The 22,698-nt window shown below is 36.4% G+C and overlaps 1 protein-coding gene across 1 annotated transcript in view; it reads right to left on the reverse strand.

The window, feature by feature from the left end:
- The window catches only part of pcsk5a (proprotein convertase subtilisin/kexin type 5a), a 35,746-nt gene extending 14,121 nt beyond the window's left edge, over positions 1–21,625 (reverse strand). Inside the window, exons 1-31 of the mRNA XM_026212508.1 lie at positions 21,239–21,625; positions 18,741–18,845; positions 18,380–18,493; positions 18,068–18,202; positions 17,228–17,304; positions 17,019–17,107; positions 16,664–16,836; positions 15,120–15,332; positions 14,932–15,032; positions 14,528–14,631; positions 12,487–12,604; positions 12,133–12,321; positions 11,357–11,493; positions 10,338–10,457; positions 9,835–9,937; positions 9,558–9,748; positions 9,193–9,280; positions 9,004–9,107; positions 7,731–7,869; positions 7,524–7,639; positions 7,124–7,226; positions 6,698–6,834; positions 6,030–6,230; positions 5,791–5,859; positions 5,479–5,521; positions 5,213–5,355; positions 4,787–4,987; positions 3,398–3,481; positions 3,099–3,297; positions 1,861–2,075; positions 766–1,008 (exon numbers count right to left, since the gene is read on the reverse strand). Of these exons, the coding sequence (XP_026068293.1) occupies positions 766–1,008; positions 1,861–2,075; positions 3,099–3,297; positions 3,398–3,481; positions 4,787–4,987; positions 5,213–5,355; positions 5,479–5,521; positions 5,791–5,859; positions 6,030–6,230; positions 6,698–6,834; positions 7,124–7,226; positions 7,524–7,639; positions 7,731–7,869; positions 9,004–9,107; positions 9,193–9,280; positions 9,558–9,748; positions 9,835–9,937; positions 10,338–10,457; positions 11,357–11,493; positions 12,133–12,321; positions 12,487–12,604; positions 14,528–14,631; positions 14,932–15,032; positions 15,120–15,332; positions 16,664–16,836; positions 17,019–17,107; positions 17,228–17,304; positions 18,068–18,202; positions 18,380–18,493; positions 18,741–18,845; positions 21,239–21,400 (4,216 nt within the window). The 5' untranslated portion in view covers positions 21,401–21,625. The remainder of the gene's footprint in view (positions 1–765; positions 1,009–1,860; positions 2,076–3,098; positions 3,298–3,397; positions 3,482–4,786; positions 4,988–5,212; positions 5,356–5,478; positions 5,522–5,790; positions 5,860–6,029; positions 6,231–6,697; positions 6,835–7,123; positions 7,227–7,523; positions 7,640–7,730; positions 7,870–9,003; positions 9,108–9,192; positions 9,281–9,557; positions 9,749–9,834; positions 9,938–10,337; positions 10,458–11,356; positions 11,494–12,132; positions 12,322–12,486; positions 12,605–14,527; positions 14,632–14,931; positions 15,033–15,119; positions 15,333–16,663; positions 16,837–17,018; positions 17,108–17,227; positions 17,305–18,067; positions 18,203–18,379; positions 18,494–18,740; positions 18,846–21,238) is intronic.
- Between the last annotated feature and the right edge of the window lie 1,073 nt (positions 21,626–22,698).

Below are 22,698 nucleotides of genomic sequence, written 5' to 3' on the forward strand. Positions count from 1 at the left end.
ACCAGTTGAAATATATCAGTAATTAGAAAGCAATCCTGCCTCTTGTCAGTGGAAATAATATTAGCTGATTAAGTCCCAACACCTACAGTACCAGAATGATGAAGATGAAAGAAGGGTGGACATTTCAGCAAGACAATGATCCCGAACTCAGCCAAGGAAACTCTCAATTGGTTTCAGAAAAAGAAAATTCAGAAAAGCAAAAGCTAATAGAATGGCCCAGCCAATCACTTGACCAGTGATCAGAGTTCACAGAAGAGGCCCACAGAAACTTCAAGATTTGAAGACTCTGTAGAAGAATGGGCCAAAATCCCACCTGAGCAATGCATGCCACTAGTTTCTCCATACAGGAGGCGTCTTGAAGCTGTCATTAAAAACAAAGGCTTTTGTACAAAGTATTTTAAAAAATTCATTAATCCGATACTTTTTTCCCTGTGTCATTGCATTTTATAACACACAACTTCTGAAATAATTAGTTTTTTCATTTGTATGTATGGATTACTTGGGTTGTTACTGATATCTGCAGAAAATTTCATGTCAACAGCACCTTTATAAATATATTTACTGGGAAAAATGGTGTATATTATTTAACAAATCTCAACCTTCATGCACACAGATGTAAAATAAAACTTATGTTTGTGTTTATTATTTTAACATATTTGTTGGAAGTCCTATTCCTTTCTTTAGGTGTAATAAAACATAATTCAGTGGAAAACCATGACTAAGTGAACTTTAATAGTCACAGTAAGGAATTTCATGTAGTCTCACCCATGCATTCTTCGGACCTGCTTTCCCTGTAAGTATGTGCATGGCAGGGGGCTAGACATGCTCCATTGTGCAGTGTGCGGTCAGTGTCGGAGCAGGAATCACAGTTGTTTGGTTCGGGCCCATCACATAACTCACAATCGGCATGGCAACGCTCGCAAATGCCTTGATCCGTGTCCTCAAAAAACCCATCAGGACACACCACTGTACACTGACCCACATGCAGAAAGAAGTCTTCTTTACACTCTAAAGTTAAATGAACAGAAGAAAATGAAATAGGTAATATATTTTACACTGAATGTGAAAATGCTAAGATTGACAAAGTTAGAACTTCTAAATTACTTCAATATATGTAACAGCATGTATTTTGTTTATTTTTCTTTTAGTTTATGAATAAATAAACATTTATATATTTACTTATTGGACATTCCAATGGATTCATTTAGTTTGATTTCTAAAGATTAGTTATAGTTTGAACCAGCACATATGTTTGAGTTCATCACACGTTTATTACAAAATGATGGAGAATGACCAAAGCAACGTCAATATACATTTTATCAAGTCAGGTATTTCTGGGGAATTGAACCTATGACCCTCCATGCTTTACTGTTTGTCCTAGAAGAAAGTTTAATTATCAACATGTATGAAAAAAAAAGTATTAAACACTTGGTATTAATGCGAATGAGAAAGCCACTACATTCTAAGAAAAATAGTTGATAAAATTTAATTTTAAGGCATTAATATGCAAATAAGGTACAAAGGTGTACATGTTGACAGTGACAGCTGTTGTAGAAGTAGAAAAGTGTAGAAGACGGTTGCAACATAAATAAAAACATCTTTGTACTAGTTATTTTCATAACGTAAAATATTTTTTTCTCTCTCTCTCTCTTTCTCTGCTCTTATTGTATAGCTTTTACTTGTCTTATTTTTAAATTGCTTATCTCTTTGTTCTATTATGTATTCTTGTTTTTCTTTTGTCTTTGTCAAGCACCAATTTAACGAGACAAATTCCTCATACATGTATACATGCAGTACTTGGCAATAAACGTGATTCTGATTCAGAAAACATGCAAAAATTGTGATGAATTTCAGTCTCACCTGTACAGAGTCCGTCCTCAGAGCAGATAACACAGCTCTCCGGACACTGCGCACACTCCCTGTTCCTCACTGAGTGTCCAGGCGGACATCTGTCCACACACTCATGTTTGTGGAGCAGTAGCGTCTCCTCACAGCTCAGACAATGTGTCGCATTCTTCTCACAGGACGTACAACCAGATGCACAGCTCTTACACACCTGACCCACAGGATACCCTCTGAACACAGATAAACATGCACATTATTTAATACAGTATAAATGTACAAAATATACTTCAGTTGCCTTGCAGTGTTATTTATTTTATTTTATTTTATTTTACAAAATCCATACTGGGATTGAGACATACGTTTGCTACACAAATGACCAAATCCTCTATATCATCAACATAAAATCAACACTTTGTTAAAAAGCTGTTGTATGTACTACATGTAATATCTGAATGATAAATTTATAGTTTCTGCTTTTTAGCAAGTAAAAGTCCTTGAACAACTGTTTTATTTGTTTAAATCAGGGATGCCCAAACTCAGTCCTGGAGTGCCGGTGTCAGAGTTTGACTGAGTTTGGGCCGCCCTGGTTTAAATAAAGATTTGCTCAGTTTGGGCTTTTGTCTAGGCCTAAAAGTCTGATGTATCAAATATGCAATATTGCACAAATTTGCTTATGTAACCTCTCTCTCCTGGGTCCTCACAGCCACACCTTTGCATTCGCTCCAAGCAGGACTTGAACCCAGGTCTCCGCCATGGGAGGGGGACACACTAACCAGGAGGCTAAATGACTGCAGCCACTAACATCTGTCGATAGTGCATATCTTGAAATCAGGGAGTCAGGTTTACCTGCACAGCACCTACTCGCTGGCCTCTGTTACACTCACCCCCCTAAACCTCACTCCAATCCGGGTCTCGGCACCAATGTAACCCCTCTTTCCTCTGTCCTCAGCGCTACACCTCACACTCGCTACGAGTGGGCCTTGAACCCGGGTCGGACATGGGAGCGGCTAAATGACTGCAGCCACTAATGTCTGTCACTAGGTTTACCTGCACAGCACCTACTCGCTGGCCTCTGTTACAATTACTAAAATTACTAAAAATTAAATTACACTGTATGTAAATGATTTGGCTTAAGTTGAGTTCATGCGAGGCTAAACTAAATGTGTGCAAGAAACCTGAAAAAGTTAACCTGAGGGAGAACAGTATATCATTAGATTTTCATTCCTCTACATCAATGTCTGTAAATGGCTTACCTTGTGCACGTGCGCACACATTGGCCGGCCTGCAAATAAAGAGGGTTTTTACGTGCTGCCTGGCAGCGTGTGCAGAGCTGCTCATCCTGGCACTGGGCACAACCTTGAGGGCAAGTCTCACAGTGCCCACTCTCCTTACTGCCAAAGCTGCCCGTCGGGCATCGTACCACACACATCTGATCTGCATTCAGATATCGACCTAGAAGACAGAGTGTTGTATAATTATCCATTCAACTAACCCTTTATACCACCAACCAAAGATTTTTCCATCCATCATATTCTTCTTTGAGTTGTATTACCTTTTACACAGGTGTTGCATTGATTCTTCGTTTTCCCCCAGCAGGATTCACACGACGAGTGACAGTCCTCACATTCCCCATCATCTGAGAGATGAGAGCAGGAGCACAACTTTCATGACTATGTTTCTTAACACACTTAAGTAAACTTCGTGTACTTTGTAATAATAAAAAATTACAAATATTAAAGTACATTTTATATCTCTATGTTATTGATGTGCTGACTAACATACTAATGCATGTAAAGTTCTTTGCTTTATTTGATAAAACATTTATATTTAATATGTTTAAAATATACCAAATTGCAACGTATTGATTAAAGAACCTACAATAAAATAACTTTTTCTTGTTAATGAATGAACCAACAGACTCCAATGGTCTAAAGAAAAATGACAGTCAATTAATATATGAATAAACAGATAAATAAATAACAGCTCAGGATTTATTGCAGTCATTTTTTATTCAGTGTTTTTACTTTATAGTCCTAATAAGTTAATTATAACTGATAAAGGTTGCCAAACTAAAACATTCTTATATGATATTAAAAATATTTCCTGCTAAGTCATCAGTAGGCTTTTTCAAACCTAAGCACTTGAAAAAGCCCATTATATAACAGTGGAATTTAATTCTGAAGCATTGTGGTTAAAAACTCTGTTTTGATGTCAGCAGGATCCTAAAATGAATGAATTCATGCAAATGACTGCAAATTCTCTCCAAATTTCTCCTGAGAAAAGCCTTTGGTAATCTGTGAACTCTTCTTCCTGGAGAGGCAATGCACTGCAGGGTTTAGCTCCAAATCTAATCAAACACACTTTAACTAACTAATTAAGGTCTTCAGCATCACTTTTTCCACAGGCAGGTGTATTAAAGCAGGTTGGAAATAAACTTGCCAAGGAGAGTGGCTCTCTAAGAGCAGTTTTGAAGTCCTCTGCAATGCAGTTTCAATGTCTAAGGTTGTTGATACACAGCAACTGTTTCAGCAATTTTGCAGAGCTACTTTTTTAAACAATGTTGCTTAGGCACTTTTCAATTGAGAATAGGTAACAAATTTATATCTGGATACAGTTTTTTAGATTGGTCTTGTGCCCTGTGTTTCACCTGGTCATCCACTGATGACAACATTGCTAAAAAAGTTGCTCTTTGTATCATCATCCTGTGCTCAAATATAAGTCTGCAATCAAACATTAAATCTAAAAAGGAAAATATCAATATGACTGTGATCCTTCATAGAACCAGCAGTTTAGAAAAATATGAGGTCATATTAATATGAGGATCAAATCTAATTCTTCCAAGACCACTTAAATCTGGACTATGATGTAAGATAAAGTTAACATGCTACAAACAAGCAATCTCTAAATAATACATTTTTCCTCTCTGAACTGTTGCTCTTACCAGTGAGGTATGTCTGGGCAGGGCAGACATCCTGTTCAGGCACACATGCCTCATTATCAAGCGTAAATCCATCGCTGCAGCTGTCACAGTCGCTGTCCTCCGGCCCACTGCATGTCCTGCAGTCTGAGTGACATTCCTCACACTCCTGAGAATCTTCATCACCATAGAAGCCACCAGGACATTCCCGCACACACTTCCCATCTGCAGGGTACAGTATAATAAACACATGAAGAATCTTGTCCAGTTGTTTTAGAAAAAGGTTGAAAACGATTACAGTGGAGCATGGCACTAGCAATGACAAGGCCATGGATTTCCTCTGGAATGCATGAACTGATAAAAAAAATATATAGCCTATCATGAACGCTATGCAAGTCATTTGTATAAAAGCATCTACAGAATGCATAAATCTAGATGGTAATGTCCAACCTGACAGGAAGAGGTCAGATTCACACCAGTAGCACTCATCTTCATCACAGCTGACACAGTCATGCTCACAGGAGACACAGCTCATGGTCTCCTCCACTGTGTATGTCTTAGCAGGACAGTGCTTATAGCACCCCTCTTCTAACCTATGCAGAAAGAGCATTTCGGTCACTTCTCAGAATGGCGAACATCTGTAAATTAACTTTCTGAAATGTTCATTCTGTCTTTCCAGCAGATAGTTCTGTTACATCATTTGAAATGTTCCTTACTTGTAATATCCACCAATGCAGGACAGGCAGTGTTTGGGATTATCTGCAAAGTTAAAGAACTATAAATTATGTAGAAATACCTGTCTGGTTAACTCAATACAGTTCATGGTGGAATGTGAAGTCAAAATATTGTCACATCCATTAGCGATATTCTAAAACGTCTTATTTAGATTTACTAAAGAAATTTAGATGGAAATCTGAAGAGCACAAGGCAAACAAACACAAACATCAGCCATGTGCTCTAATACAAAACTAACCCAATGCATGTACCTTAAACTGAACAGAACAGAACAGATAGAATGTTGAACTTACAAAGAACACACTTATTACATCCCTCTTCACATGACATGCAGTCATCATATTCTGGGTCTTCCACCTCCCCTAACACACACACACACACACATAAACACACAAATCAGTTATATACATTGATGTTTGTCCTGGAAGTGCAAAATAATCCCAAAGCCCAGCATCATTAATAACAGACACTGTGCTAAATGTAAGGAACAAAACAAGTGACACTTGAACTGCACAGGAAGGTAAAGTCAGACCTTCACCACACTCCAGTTTGTTACAGACTCCGTCGTTGATGTAGAAGGAGTCCTCACAGCTGATGCAGTGTGTGGCTGAAGAACAGAGTTTGCAGTGTGAAGAACATGGCTCACATGCTTTCAGCACTGTGTGGAAATGAGCCTGAGGACACACTTCCAAACACTCGCCACGGTAGAGGTACCGGTCCACCCCAAACTTGTCTACACCACACACAAACAAAACACATGATACACACAAAATGACCATAACATACACACAGGGACACATACTGTTGGATTGTGAGACCATTGTGATGTTGCTACTCGTATTTTCCTTTTGGTGACTTGAAGCCAGGAATGAAATTGTGGAAATTCAAAAAAGCAAAAGGTAAAATAAAATACAAGCTAAGGTCATATTTGCTTTCGCTATTAAATGTGAGGTAGTACCATTGGATTGGATTGTAATTTTTAAATAAACTACAAACTTTACGGTTTCATTTGATTGCCATTAAACAGCAAATGTAAGACTATTGTATTAAGAAGCCCATTTTATTAACATTTGGTGCTTGCATTTGGTTTTCATTCTGGACACTGGATCAAACTCTTATAAATTAGATTAACAGGATTGTGGCACATGCTAATTTAGTTGAGTTACTCGGACAGCAGCCATTTGGACTAAGAGACCTGACCTGTATCACAGCTGGTACAGTTAGCAGGGCCAGCATCCACGCACTGAGCACAAGTGTGATCACAGAGGTGACACTGTCCACTGGATGGGTACTTCCCATCTGAGCAGCTGACCACACACCGGCCTTCATCCAGCCAACTACAGGACAGAGGAAATGCATATAAGTGGCAAATAACTATATAATAAAATGCAATGAAATAATTAAACAAAAATATAATTACAGTAATTAATAATCTTTACTGTTTTTGAAAGTAGTCTATATATATATATATATATATATAGAGAGAGAGAGAGAGAGAGAGAGAGAGAGAGAAGGAGAGAGAGAGAGAGAGAGAGAGAGAGAGAGAGAGAGAGAGAGAGATTACCAAAAATTATTTTAAAAAAATGTTGCGTAATATAACCAGTCATTGTTGAAATAGTTTCTTACTTTGTGTTGGAGCAGCTGAGACAGTCCACGCTCGTTGGACCTTTACATTTATGACAGGATTCATCACATGGCTGACACTCTCCACTCTCATCCTGATATTCTCCTTTAAACACAAACATAAATCATTATAAAATGGGAAACACTTCATTTAAAGTGTCCTTGTTACACATTACATGTAATTACTATAATAATAACAATGAATTATGCATAATTACATGCAAGTAACCCTAAACCAAACCCTAATCCTAACCCCAACCTTATAGTAAGTACATGTAGTTATTTAATATTACTCAGTACTTAAATGTACTGTATAATTACATAACAAGGACACCTTAAAATAAAGTCTAAAAAATAAACTCTACTTTGTTTCAATATTCTGGTTGGAAAAAACTGATCTTACCATCAACACAGTTGTGGCTGAGAACACACACACCATCCAGAAGTGTGTGTCCATCTACACACTCACTGCAGTTTTTTTTACCTGGCCCGACACAAGCCAGACAGCTCGCATCACACCTGCACATATATACACACACTTAAGAACCAAAATACAGGTAAAGGAAATTCTGATAAATGCTGAAAGGATGAGAGGTTGTAGAACACACACCTTTTACAGATGCTCTGAGTGTCTGTGCTGTCAGAGTTCAGATGTACAGCGTAGAAACCTTGACTGCAGGAGGACACACATCTCCAGTTCTCCATCAAGTATCCTTCAGCACAGCGATTACATGACTCTAGACCTGCAGCTGTAGAAAAGACAAGATCCTATCGCATCTACACAAATGCAAACTCAGCTGAAGACACAAAATCTCACAGTCACAAGATCCTGTACCGGAATTTGATCACAATTCTCAACCAAATCTTATTTATATCATATGTATATTATACACTAGGGTTATTTGTTTGATAGTCCAGTGTGATATGTAAACTAAATAATTAGAAACAAATAAAAGAAAGTCTGTAGTTGGAACACAGTTTTGGTGAGTAACTATAGATATAGCCTAATGTAAATACGTAATTTAATTACAAAAAAAATAATAATCTGTAATTAAATTACAGTTATGAAAATGTTAAAGATTACAAAGAGAGTTACATCTGAATATTTTCACATGCGTACAGATTTGACTGATTTCCTTACAAAACTACACTGACTGTAAAACATGACACAGAAGAGGACACATTTGATTATTTGTATTTAGTTTATTTGTATGCATTAATTTACTATTATTATTCTTTATTTTTTTTCAAAGGCATTGTTAAGCCAGTGTAGCAATTCAATGATTTGATTTAAAAAAATAGTGTCATAGATATTAAATTATATCTTATGATTTTAAAGCAGTATTTAACCTCAGAATGATCTCAAAGCAAACAAAGTGCTAAAGTCTTCTTTTTTGGTGGCTGTGCTTTCAAAAAACAATAATAATAATAATAATAATAATAGTATATATATAATATATATTATATACCTAGATATATTATATGAGGAAGTGGCAGACCAATTTAAAAAGTATGATTTGTAGACTTGGAAAAGTCTTTTAAGTAAATAAAATCTTTAAACAAAAATATATTTCCTTATCCATTAAATCACAAACAACTGGAAAAGACATGTTAATGAATTAGTTAACCTAAAGAACCCTAAAGAACATAAAAACTTCTAAAACTTCTGGAATCTTGGAATGTAAATAAATGACCTAGAAGTAGATTTTAATAATATATTAAAATAAGTGTGGAAAACAAAACCAAGTCTGTGAAGCCTTTGAATATTGTTGTGGAGAATGTTGCGGGGCCTTAGAGCCAAAAAGGTTGAGAACCACTGTTCTAGAGTTGGACCCAGGCATGTTGATGTCATTGACAGTGTAGTGGATTTTTGTGGATTGTACCAGCACATGTAGCACAGGCTGGGTGGCAGGGCTCACATGAGTCCTCCGGCTCACTGTAGTAACGGCCCACCTCACAACTCTTCTGACATCTGTTCCCCACCAGACTGAAAGAGACAGTCATCTTGCATTACAATGAAATGACTTGGCTACATTTTGTCATGAAATTCAAGTATTTGATTAAACTCTTACCTTGTGCCATCAGAGCACTCTGTGCAAATGGAGGCTGATGTACATTTCATACAGTTCTCAATACCACACTTCCTACACACGTTTTCCTCTGCATGGCAAAGACATTAATAACACAAAATTACTCAAAGGCCTATCAACACTGAAAGTTAAGTTTAAAATACATCTATGTGCTTTGGACCAATTGCGATGTTGTGGCTGGGGTTTCAAATCTATTGGCTATAAACTAAAAAAAGAACATTTTGTTCAGTGGAAAGGATTCATGGATATAAGGTTTCTCATGGAACCACAGATGTCAATAAAGAACCTTTATTTTTTAGAAGTATTTCCTTTGAGTAACTGGCTTGTTTTGGTGGCATCACACTTACCATGGTTAAGATAGTAGCCATCCTCACAGTTGGTCACACAGTTGTTCTTTTCCTCATTCAAATGATATCCAGATTTACAGGCTGTGCACTGATCACTGCGGCTGCCCAAACATGACTTGCAGGAGGAGTAACACTTTTTACACCTCTTCTTATCCCCCCAGTACCCACTCGGACAGTCAGACACACAGGTCCTGAAAAATTGTGTAGTATTATCAGAAAGAGGAAAGAGGAGACAGTGAGAGAGGGAGAAGAAAGTACAGAAGTAAAATCTTCTCACCTTGTGTTATTTTTGAACTTTAGGAAAAAGTGCAAGCAGGAGACACATTGATGGGGTCCAGGTCCTTCACAACCATCCTCACTACATTCTGGGTCACAAGAGCCTTTTATCGAGGAGAGGGAAAATGAAAATGTTTCCCAATACATAAAAGAATTATATATTTAAAATAGCACTAAGAAGTGCCCAGTACACTAGCATATTTGTATTATTCATTTGCACGCTTTGATAATGATAATCAAAGATGGGAAATTATAGCCCACTTAAAAATATATAGGCTAAATGACATTGCATTAGAAAATAAAATATCTAACCAACTGGCATTTCTTTGAAAGGAAAATAGCACAAGCACACTATAACTGTGACCCAGTTAGTAAAAAGTCTTTGAAATAGGGCTTGAATGGCCTTTGCATACCATACATTAAATATACACTGAACATTATAATAATTTATTTTTTATTTAAATGAAATGATGTACATTTGTTTGGCTTATAAAGGTAAATCACCATTGTACTCCTCTGTGGTGTCATCTTCAGGCAGCAGCTGGACAGAGCGGGGCTGCTCGTGACGACTGTACGGATGTGTGGATGTTCCATAAAGCACCAGAGACCATTCTACCAGTTTCCCTAATGTAAACAACAAAGAAGGAAAAGCATTTTACTGTATATTCTATTGCAGGTGTATTTGACCTTTTGTACATATACCATGGATGTTACATTTAAATCAACTTATATCTTGAAGTTGGAGTACCAATTAAATGGTATTACATCAGGGGTGTCAAACTCAATTCCTGGAGGGCCGGAGCCCTTTTGTTCAGAGTATTTTGTTCCAACCCTGCTTCAAAACACATACCTTGCATTTTTTACAAATAAGCCTGAATGGCTTGATTAGTTGGATCAGGTGTGTTTAATTACAGTTCAATCTAAACTATGCAGGGCTCTGGCCCTCCAGGAATTGAGTTTGACACCTCTGTATTACATGGATATGGTAGTCATATACAGTATACAGTATCATAGAACTATAAAGTTAGTACTAGGTGGTGCAAGCACCAAAAAAAAAAAAAAAAAATAAAAAAAATGAATAAAAGTTGTTCTTTGGGGTGGTTGAAGTGCTATATAGCACCACTGCCATACAAAACAAACCCATTAAGCACCTAGAATGTTTTTTTCTGATGATAACGTTCTCAACCTTCTTGCCCCCAAGACCCCCTATAAGGAATTCCAGGGCCCCTACACAAGACCCTTAGAAAAGCATAAAAGTGATTTAAAATAGTTTTTTTCCATTGTAATAAATTCCCTTTCATAGCAAACATATAAGAGTGGAGAAACATGTATAAAATCAACCAAGGAGAGTGGGGTTCCTCTTCTGGTTCTAAATAGCACCATTTGACAAAGTTCCCGTATAGCGCCTTTAACGATAGGTGCAATATACTGTAACACTTAAAGTGGTTCCCCTTTGATTATATACAAGCCAATAAACCACTTTAAATCCTATGTAGCATAATTTTTGTTTAGAGTGTGGGTACCTTGTTTTCGGCTGTTTCTTTGTGTAGATGGCGAGTCCCTGATGTCCAGGATCCAGTCTCCTGCTGGTCTTTCACCCCAGCAGTGAGTGGTCATGAATTCCCACTTAAGGAAACCCTCATTGGAGTGGTCATTTGGTCTGAAAGGAAATAGCACCAGAATTATTGATGCCAGTTTATCCCAAAGAATCAGTGGGAAAAAATGTGCATTTGGTGATGTTATCTGATATTTATATGGCCAAGTAAGATGAAATTCTGATAACTTGAAATATCAATCGATGAAACCTTTACAAAAGGATAACAGATTAAATTTGTATACTGTAAATATTAGTTGTCACATGTCACCCCATATAATAATGTATGTCTTAGTAAGATGAGATTGTAATGCTTAGTTTTATGTTCACAAGCTCTGTAGTTTTTATTATGTTTAGATTTTATGATTGAGATATCTAAGAGAGCCTGATCTATCATGTTTGAGTCTCATTTAAAACAAAATTTCTCTTAAAAAATTACAATCAAGTAAACCTAGTTTGCTTCAGTCCAGTAAGTATTCTTCTTGAAATATTACCATATTACATATTACATATATATAAAATATATAAAACAATTAATTCTACTAAAAAGGCCTTTTACCTGCTAAACAAATAATAATTTAGAGGCCTCAGAAATGTCATCAAATATGACATAGAAGGCTTTGAAGGGTGAATAATGTACTGTATTTCAATAAATAGTTATTATTTTAATTCCAGCATATCAGAACTAGCTCAGTATATTTGTACCTGTTTGTGAGAAGCTGAGATCTGGTTCCAGAGGGTGATGTCAGTGTGACTGACAGGTCTCCACGATGATGATGTGTGATTGTGACACGTACAACCACATGCTCCAGATAAACCACCCGCTGCAGATGCTGAGAAGAGCAGCCAGAGGACTTAAACACTGATCTCAGCACCCTCTCTGTACTGATGAACCTGAGATAAAAAATACCATGGTATTACTATGAAATTCTTTGACATATTTTGGAGGACCATGTCAATACCGTGCTATAAGAATATGGTAATTAAATACCATAGTATATGTGACTAAACCATGGTACCAAGTGCTAAAGAGCATAAAGTTTTTAAGCAAACATTTACCTTGCAGTCTGGACTATGTTTTCCTCACACACATGTTGAGGAGGCACCTGCTTCCAGGTCTCTGCTTCCTTCACCATGGCTTCAGCATCCATCAGACCAAACCCATAAAGGTGACTTACTGAACAACAGCAAGCAATCAAACAGTTTATTACATACTGCTTGTGAGATAAAGCTTTACTTTACATGCAATATTCAATGATTACTGATTGCATAAATGTACAGTATGTACTACTTAAGGTATGCTGTAACCACACCATTCTGTCCTAAAATTATATTTAATAAATTTGTGTTTATATATATACAGGTGCATCTCAATAAATTAGAATGTCATGGAAAAGTTCATTTATTTCAGTAATTCAACTCAAATTGTGAAACTTGTCTATTAAATAAATTTAGTGCACACAGACTGAAGTAGTTCAGGTCTTTCGTTCTTTTAATTGGGATCATTTTTGGCTCACATTTAACAAAAACCCACCAAATCACTATCTCAACAAATTACAATATGGTGACATGCCAATCAGCTAATCAACTCAAAACACCTGCAAAGGTTTCCTGAGCCTTCAAAATGGTCTCTCAGTTTGGTTCACTAGACTACACAATCATGGAGAAGTCTACTGATCTGACAGTTGTCGAGAAGGCAATCATTGATACCCTTCACAAGGAGGGTAAGCCACAAACATTCATTGCCAAAGAAGCTGGTTGTTCACAGAGTGCTGTATCCAAGCATGTTAACAGAAAGTTGAGTGGAAGGAAAAAGTGTGGAAGATATTGATTCAAGAATTTCAGTGAACTTTGCAAAGAATGGACTGAGGCTGGGGTCAAGGCATACAGACTTGTCGTGGAATTTGGTTACAGTTGTCGTATTCCTCTTGTTAAGCCACTCCTGAATCACAGACAATGTCAGAGGCATCTTACCTGGGCTAATGAGAAGAAGAACTGGACTGTTGCCCAGAGGTCAGAGGTATTTCATTTGGAAACCAAGTTCCTAGAGTCTGGAGGAAGGGTGGAGAAGCTCAAAGCCCAATTTGCTTGAAGTCCAGTGTTAAGTTTTCACAGTCTGTGTTGATTTGGGTCATCTGCTGGTGTTGGTCCTCTGTGTTTTTGAAAACCAAAGTCACTGCAACCGTTTACCAAGAAATTTTGGAGAACTTCATGCTTCATTCTGCTGACCAGCTTTCTGAAGATGCTGATTTCATTATCCAGTAGGATTTGGCACCTGCCCACACTGCCAAAAGCACCAAAACCTGGTTAAATGACCATAGTGATGGTGTCTTTGACTGGCCAGCAAACTCACCTGAACCCCATAGAGAATCTATAGGGTATTGTAAAGAGGAAAATGAGAAACAAGAGACCAAAAAATGCAGATGAGCTGAAGACCACTGTCAAATAAACCTGGGCTTCCATACCACCTCAACATTACCACAAACTGATCACCTCCTTGCCACGCCGAGTTGAGACAGTAATTAAAGCAAAAGGAGCCCCTACCAAGTATTGAGTACATGTACAGTATATAAAGGCCAACAATTCACTAAAAATGTTTTTTTTTTTTTTAATTGGTCTAATTTGTTGAGATTGGTGGGTTTTTGTTAAATGTGAGCCAAAATCATCACAATTAAAAGAACCAAAGACTTAAACTACTTTAGTCTGTGTGCACTGAAATTATTTAATACACCAGTTTCAGAATTTGAGTTGAATTACTGAAATAAATGAACTTTTCCACAACATTCTAATTTATTAAGATGCACCTGTGTGTGTGTGTGTGTATGTATATATTACTATTGATTTCACTATAAATGTATTAGAAGAATTATGGTTAATATGTTTTAAAAGTAGTACAGTAGAAAATATCTATAAATTAGATCAGATGTATAATCTTGATGATGATGTGATACTAAATTGTATAATAAGATTTTTTTCTGGAAGGATTCTGCTTTCAAGTGTTTTTTTTTGTGGTTTTTTTTTTGACAAAGATTAGTTTTTAATCTAAAATAAAGACATGCTGAATAATATATCATAAGTGACATTTCGAGGCTCATTTTACCATCATAACCAGCTCCATTGCTCTGCCAGTCTGACGCACTCAGGTGACCACGGCGTGAAGTTTTCACCACAATGTGCTGAACATCTCTCCAGGTCAAAGCTGGACTGAGCATGAAAAAACAAAGACATGAGGTTATTCATCAAATGCTCAACAGGGATGGAAGGAAATATTTTATCCTACAGCATGATTTGCTCAATAAGACCTGTACTGTATGTGAAACTTAGATCCCATGAGCAAAGATGACAGAATTCAGTGATCCAAGATAAGTCTTTTACTCTTGCCAGTTGGCAGATCTTCAGGCTCACAGATCATCAGATGTGATTTGACCACAAAGCACTGACCAGATCTAACGGATAGATGATCACATCTAACAGAAAGAGCACAAATAAACCATAATCGCTTACTTTGCCTCCAGTGTGAGGGCGATGATTCCTGCAGCCATGGGGGCTGATGCTGAAGTGCCGGAGTGCTCATCAGTGCAACGCTGTCTTAAATCTGTTGTCACCTGAAAGCACACGAATGTATGGAGCTGGTGAGGAAAAAACAACAATTTCTTACAAAGAATCAAATAAACACACACTGAGTGACTCACAACGCCTAAGCTGTGACTGTCTCCACTGCTATAAGTTGTGGCCAGAGTAGAGGAGCACTCCTCCAGGTACCACGGCTTTCGGCCGCTCTGAGTGGTGCTGCCTACTGAGATGGTGTAAATGCTGTTGGTGTAACCATCACATGAACAGTGGTCTTTATTCTGCCCACCATTTCCTGATGCCCACACAAAGATGGAACCAAGGCCCTTTCTACCCTGAGAAGCAAAGAAGAATGTGTGGATGATTACCTTTTAGTTACGTTATTTATAGCAGTAATTTTACTTGTAACATCTAAAGGAATTGCTCATTATAAAAAATTAAAAAAAAATCTGAAGGATGTGAAGTAAAATATTAACAGGAGATGTTGCATGTCAGGTGGCCTTAGACATTCAAATGTATTAGTTTTTTTCAAATTATAATTATAGTATTTTTCGTATAATAGCAAAAGATATTTAATTGTTGCCAAAAACAAAAACATTTATATAAACTAAAAATAGTATTAATCATAAAGACCATATACCATACATAATATATTTTCTTTAGACATAAGCAAATATGTTACTAAATGCAGGTAATTTTTTTTGGCTTTTACTGTACAACTTAATTTCACCATAAACAAAAGAGACAATACTGTACAAAAGAGATATAATGTTCAAAGACCTGAAAGTAAAAGTTTAACAACAAACAAAACATTTTGTTAGTAAAAAAAAGTGAAAGTGACATACAGCCAACTATGGTGACCCATTCTTAGAATTCATGCTCTGCGTTTAACCCATCCAAAGTGCACACACACAGCACTGAACACATAAACCGTGAACACACACCCGGAGCAGTGGGAAGCCATTTATGCTGCGGCTGTTGGGGGTCGGGTGCCTTGCTCAAGGGCAACTCAGTCATGGTATTGCCTGCCCCGAGACTCGAACCCACAATCTTAGGTTAGGAGTCAAACTCTCTAACCACTAGGCCTGTTAAATGTATTTTATGCTTGTTATAAATTACTTAACATAATGCTTACTTTCATTATAAAAAGAAAAAACTAAAAAAAATTATAATTTTCTGCTAAACCAATATAGAAATGTGCATCATTAAATTACACTTTTGTTTAATTTTTTGTGTATTCAGTAAATGTAAATATGTAATTAAACACATATTTAAGAACATTGCACCCTTGTGTTAATTTGATTAGATTGTGATGGCAATGAATTAACTAAAATGATGGATGAAATTTTATAAATGGTCTAAAATGAGGGAACAAACTGTACTCCAGTACTCAACAGATCCATCCACATAAAACAGCAGAGCAGAAGCACAACTTATGCAATTACCAAAACAATGTGCCTCTGCAAATAATTTAAAGCCATATCAGAAGTAAAACTCAAATGGGTCAAAGTTACATCTAGGTTTAAGTGCAATAGCAAAGTAATGATACTTTATTACTTTCCAAAGCTGGTCAACTGGAGTCTAGTATTGGCCTTTGGGTCTTGTAAAGTCTGGTCTTGACTCAGACTGCCCTATAATGCACAAAGACACACAAACACACACTAACTTTGCGGATGCCATTTTCCAGAGCTAGCCTTGCAAGAGGGCCGGGGCCATCTACTGTTCTGCCATCATCATCTGGACCCCAGCTAGAGCTGTAGATGTCAATATACTGCTGTTTCAGACTGAGGGATTGGGCTTCCACCATATCAGTCATATCGCCGTCAAGCATGCGCACACCTACATGTGCAGGGAAGGGAAATTGGGAAACACAGCTTTATAGATATCAATAATATTACATACTGCACTACTTATAGTAACAGTTTATTGTTGCATGAAGCACAACAACAGGCAGTTTACCAAACATAGCCAAAGAGGCATATCACGTATGCAAACATAAACAAACACTTCTTGTAACTTACCACCAATTTTCGCATTGTAGGCAATTCCGACAATGCAGAGGGAATTGTTTGCAGAGGCAGCTACCACACCAGCACATCTGGTCCCATGTCTTTTGTGAAATCACAAAGAAAAGAAAACCCTCATATTTGTCTGGAGCACTTACTGTTATTATATTATGCATTTTAAAATCCAAATATGTGGAGAGTGAGTGAGAGGGAAATTAACTGACTTATTTTCATTGGTTGCATCATAACGTGGTGTTGGATCGGGATCATTGTCATTAACATCATAGCTGGCTCGTGCATCCTTAGAAAGATAGAATGACACATTAAAGGGACATTTTGCCCACAGAACGAACATTCTGTCATCATTTCCACTCTCCACTTGCTCAAAACCTGTAAGAGTTTCTTGCCTCTGATGAACACAAAAGAACATATTTTGAATAATGTTGATTCTCATTGAAGAACCAAGCAGTTCCATTGTCAGTAGCCATAGACCCCCCCCCCCCCCTCCCATGGGAGTCAATGGCTACCATTAACTGTTTGGTTACCAGCATCCTTCAGAATATTTTCTTTTGTGCTCAAAAGCTGAACAACAATCATACAGGTGTGGAACAAAGTGAGATTAAGCATTTTTTTGGGGGGGAACTATCCCTTTAATAATGTCTGTTATAGACAATATTTTAATAGTCCTTCATATTTTTCATATCCTACTCACAATTTTAAAAGTGAATTGAAGTGAAGTGAAGTTAAATCTATAAAATAAAAAACTGACGGACCAATATGGGGGCCTGGCTGATTATTCACATAGATCACTGAGATCATTGACAGGTAATAATTTTAACTTGGCTGATTACTAGAAAATAAACCACCAGGTTCATCAATGGATAATCTTTTTATGTTTTAGTGCATATAATAATTTATACAATATTATAAACATACAGTATATCAGATTAAATCAGCCACCCTTCACTTTAGTTTTTAAATGCAAATAATATACACAGCTCAATTTATTTCCATTATTTTCCGATTTCTTTATGCAAATCTCTCTCTTTTTTTCATGAACTTACATAGTTCTGTTTTAGATCTGGATGCTGTCTTTCTATACCATCATCCAGAATGGAAACAACAACCCCTTTCCCAGTGTAGCCCCTGCGCCAGGCGGCCTGGATGTTCATGTCGGTCAAGCAGTTGTGATCGCAGTGCTATGAAAGAGAAGGAAGATATATCACATTTTAGTACATTTTAGTAAAGGTAATAAAAGGTATTTGCAAGGGATATTTCAATATGATATAAAACATTTTGTGGAAACAATTTGTTCAACTTAAGAATGTCTTTTAACAGAATATCAAATTTCTGATTGTAATGTGTTGCATACTAACAATGTACCACATGCTGTCCCATTTAGGGTCATTGAAGCTGGTGACGAGGGTTTGGTCCATTGTGTTGGTTCTTTTAACTCTCTTCTGAACCATCTGTTGCTGGATCCACTTCACCTTTAGCATTAGAACATATTTGTGATGTGCTGCTGACAACATATCATGCTTCACAAACAACAATGAATTAAATGAAATATTCATTAAGAGCAATTGTCAATGTCAAGTTTAAGGAATCATCTGTGTGGTTTTTGCTGTACCATCTTAATCTGTTTTGGTAAGTGTGTGTGGTGTTTTTGGGTGGTGTAGTCTAACTTATTAACTATTCAGTGGTGTCTCAGTGACTGATGGTATATGATCCTTGTACCTTGTTCTCTGTGGTGATGAGAATGTGCTTTCCTCTGCTTTTAATTGTGGACCGTTTGATGATTCCACTTTGATGGAACTGGTAATGGTCCACTAGCCCACCAATCTGCAGCGGAACGAGGGGAAGAAGATGGTTTTATATATACAGCCACTGCTGAATTGTGACTGACAGAGATATAAATTATGTATTCATCCCTGACGTATGCCTTTGAAACAACAAAAGGGTTATCCTACACCGCTGCTAGACTTACCATCAGAGGCAACCTGAGCTAGCACTGCACGATTCAGCTGAGCTTAAACTTTGGCTGCTGATTACTCTTTGACACCCTCTGCCTTGACATTATGATGTTGGCCGAAGCCATACCAGATTTAACCGGAACTTAACAGCCCCACTGTAGAGGAAGTCAGCATCTTACATGGTAGCAAAGATAACGTGTGCAATTAGACAAAGCAAAATAAACTGCCTAATCAAATTCAAACTGGCTTATACCACGTGAATATTTCCTGCTCTACTGACAACATTTTCAGAACTCTATATATTTATAAATATAGTGTAGTAACATCTACAAGCAATATGAATGCTCCTGAGCTACTTTAAACTTTTCCAGAAAGTTTTTATTTTTAACAAGTTTCCAAAGATGTTAAAAACATTATTATTATTTTTTTTTTTTTCTTTGCCTTTGTTGTGTATGGAGCATAGACTGATGGGGAATGAAAAATAATTTAAAGCAGGTTAACATAAAGCAGCAACATAATAAAACATGAAAAAATAAAGGAGTATGAATACTTTCACAAGGCAATGCATGTATATGCCATTATATAAATTTGATAAATGTAATTTCTGTCAATGGCAAAGCTGATTTGACTATCTCAAATGTCACTAAATCATTACAAAATTATTCTAATATGCTTATTTTGGTGCATTTTCTTAATATATTCAATGCTTAATATTTTTTGTAGAAACCATTATACATACTTTTTAAAATTGTATTAACTATCACTGATCAAGTTAATGTGCCATTTCTGAATTAGAAAAAATAAGAAATGTAAATAATGTAAAAAATAAATAATTAAATAAAAGTCTTACTGAGTCCAAACATTTGAACTGTAGTGTGTATATTGACAGTTTTACACTTTGGGTCAGATGTACTGTATAATGTGTAGTTTCATAATTTAGATTACTTCGATTGCATTCTTACTGTATATCCACACACCTTTGTTCCTATTTTATTTGTTGTAAACCTCAAATATTCAATTATATTAAAATAACTTAAAAATGTATTTGTACTGTAATTTCCTTACTTATTTTCTCTTCTAGGAGACAAAAGAAAGTGTGCCTGTTGGTTAACTAACTGAAGTAGGGTATAAGATGCCATGGAGGTTAGGAGCTCGTCTTGCATGGTTAAACACATTTATTATACAAGAGCCAGTGACCCAGAGACATGGGCTCGGTAAGAATGAAAGACTAATTTGAAAGAATTCTAGGAACAGTCTTTGGGTTTATTTTTTTACAAAGAATGTAATTTACTCATAAGAATGAGTTGGTCTTAAGTTTTATCCTAGCAGTAATTGGACCTGGTGAAACATCATTTCCCACTTTCAATGACAATAAGTCAAGCTTGAATAGAATAAAATTTCAATTTTCAGTTTATTTATTAAGCACAACTAAACAAAACTACTGTTGACCAGTGTGGCATACATATTAACCAGCCACAAACAAAATTAAAAACAAAGACAAGGTTAATAAATAAAATGGCAAGACACAGGGCAGAGCAATGCAAATCATGAATAATAAGCCAGGTCAAATTAAAATGTTCTTAAACAGGGGCAGTTCTGATTTCTGTAGGAAGACTATTCCAAAGTCTCGAAGCAACTACGGCGAATTCTCTCTCACCCCTAGACTTGAGTCTGGATCTAGGAACCACTAAGAGCCTTAAGTTGGCAAACCTGAGAGCTCTTGCAGGTTGGTGGACTATCAACAGGTCTGAGAGGTAAGAAGGTGCTAAACTATTTAAAGACTTAAAAACTAATAAGAGCACTTTAAAATTAATCCTGAAGCGCACAGGTAACCAAGGCAACGGCTGCAGGACAGGAGTGATTTCCTCACACTTTCAAACTACCGTCAGGAATCGGCAGCCGCATTTTGAACCTGTTCATTAAAGGGGTTTGAAAATGATTTGAAAATGTAATGCTTTTCAAAGTACCATGGCATTACCAACTGTGACCATCACTGTATCATAATCAATAGTTGCCAGTTCCAATTTTGGGATCATACAAAAAAAACAAACAAAAAAAAAAAACAGGAGATGTGCCTTTGAGGTACAGTACATACTGTAGTAAGTATTTCAATAAGGAAAACACACATTTTAAATAATAAATTCAAAGTTTAAAAATTTAGATAATATCCAGTTTATATTGTAAAAAAGTTAGACATATTTTATCAGATGTTACCTAACGAAACATACTTAAATGGCAAAACATTTCTGTTAAGGGACTTACCTGGCCCATGTTCACAAATCCGTACTTTCCTGCAATAAGATCAGCAGCATCAGGACCTCCAGTTATTTTAATTGCCCAGCGGTTTGTGTAGATTTTTGTCTGGACAAATTGTAGCGCAATCCCAAGTAAAAAAGCATATGGAAAAAGTGCTGTGGGAAACATCTTCAGATGGTTATGCTCTCTGCTTCATGCAGAAATATTGGTCTAAAAGCTCTTCATTGAAAAGTTCTCATTAGAAGGTGGCTTGGACTGTCAAATTATTGTAAAAATAAAATAGAAATAAAAGTTCCTAAAGGACCTAGTTTGACTGTGTGAGCGCTTCTCCACTGTGATGGCGCCGCTGCATCTGTTGCCTGAGGCACATCTTCTCCAATTACAGTCCTATCAGTTTCTACAGGTGCACTGTGTGCTTGTACAGCAAACAAGAAACACTGGGGCCACTTTATAATAGGCCTAATGCCCATTCATTAATATTAGTATTATACTAAACAGCACTGGATAGATCATAGTCAATGTGCTTTTAACAATGATTATCTTGCTGCATACTTTTTAGCATAACTTTTTTTATTATTATTATCTATTATGATATTTGGTTTTACATTTACTTAATTGTTGATGTCCTCATTGTGTATGAATATGATTACCTTGAGGTAATAAAAAAAATGTGTTTCTGAATTTATTTGTTTTGTTTACATTAATTTCCAAAATGAATACATTTCAAGAATAAACCTCAATGCATTGGGTTCCCGCAAAATATGATTTCAGATCAGTAGGCTCCTCATGGAAACAACTGTATGTTTTCAGTTACAGTCTACATTCAAATGTCACAAAACTTTGAGAATCATACAGCTTGTTCGCACAAATATAGATCTGCAGATGTTTTTTTTTTCAACCAATTAATAAAGTTAATTTAAAGTATCTTGAAACACTTTTAACCAACATGCTTTTGAGTGTACCTTCAAAGAAAAACTATTACTCAATGAGTCGCACAAAGAGTTTGAATGAAACGCTCCTGAAGAGACACACCCGAGGAGATTGGGTGTTTACAGGGGTCATGAATACACCCCTTTACACAATTTTATTCCCTTGATTTGCTAAATCACGCATACAGTTTACTAATTAGTTATCTCAATTTATAAATCGTGTGCATGATTTAGCAAGTCGAGGAAACAAATTTATAAATCGAGGGAACGTAAATTGTGCACATGATTTAGCCTAATTTCATGCATGCCATGTGTGGGGCTCCCCATAATTCTTCTTCTATTATTATTCATTTTAATTATAAAGAATAACTAAAGAATAACTTTTTTTATATATAAATTTTGTTTATCTTGGATATTTGTACCTAACCTAAATTTTTGTGTGTGAGAACGAAACCACCCTTAACATATGGAAAAACAGGCCTGCCTCTTGAGCAAGTTTTTATAGAACTGCCTTTATTCAAACGTCATTTAAAATGA

The sequence above is a fragment of the Carassius auratus genome, chromosome 30 (genome assembly GCF_003368295.1).
Source record: "Carassius auratus strain Wakin chromosome 30, ASM336829v1, whole genome shotgun sequence".
NCBI lineage: Eukaryota > Metazoa > Chordata > Actinopteri > Cypriniformes > Cyprinidae > Carassius > Carassius auratus.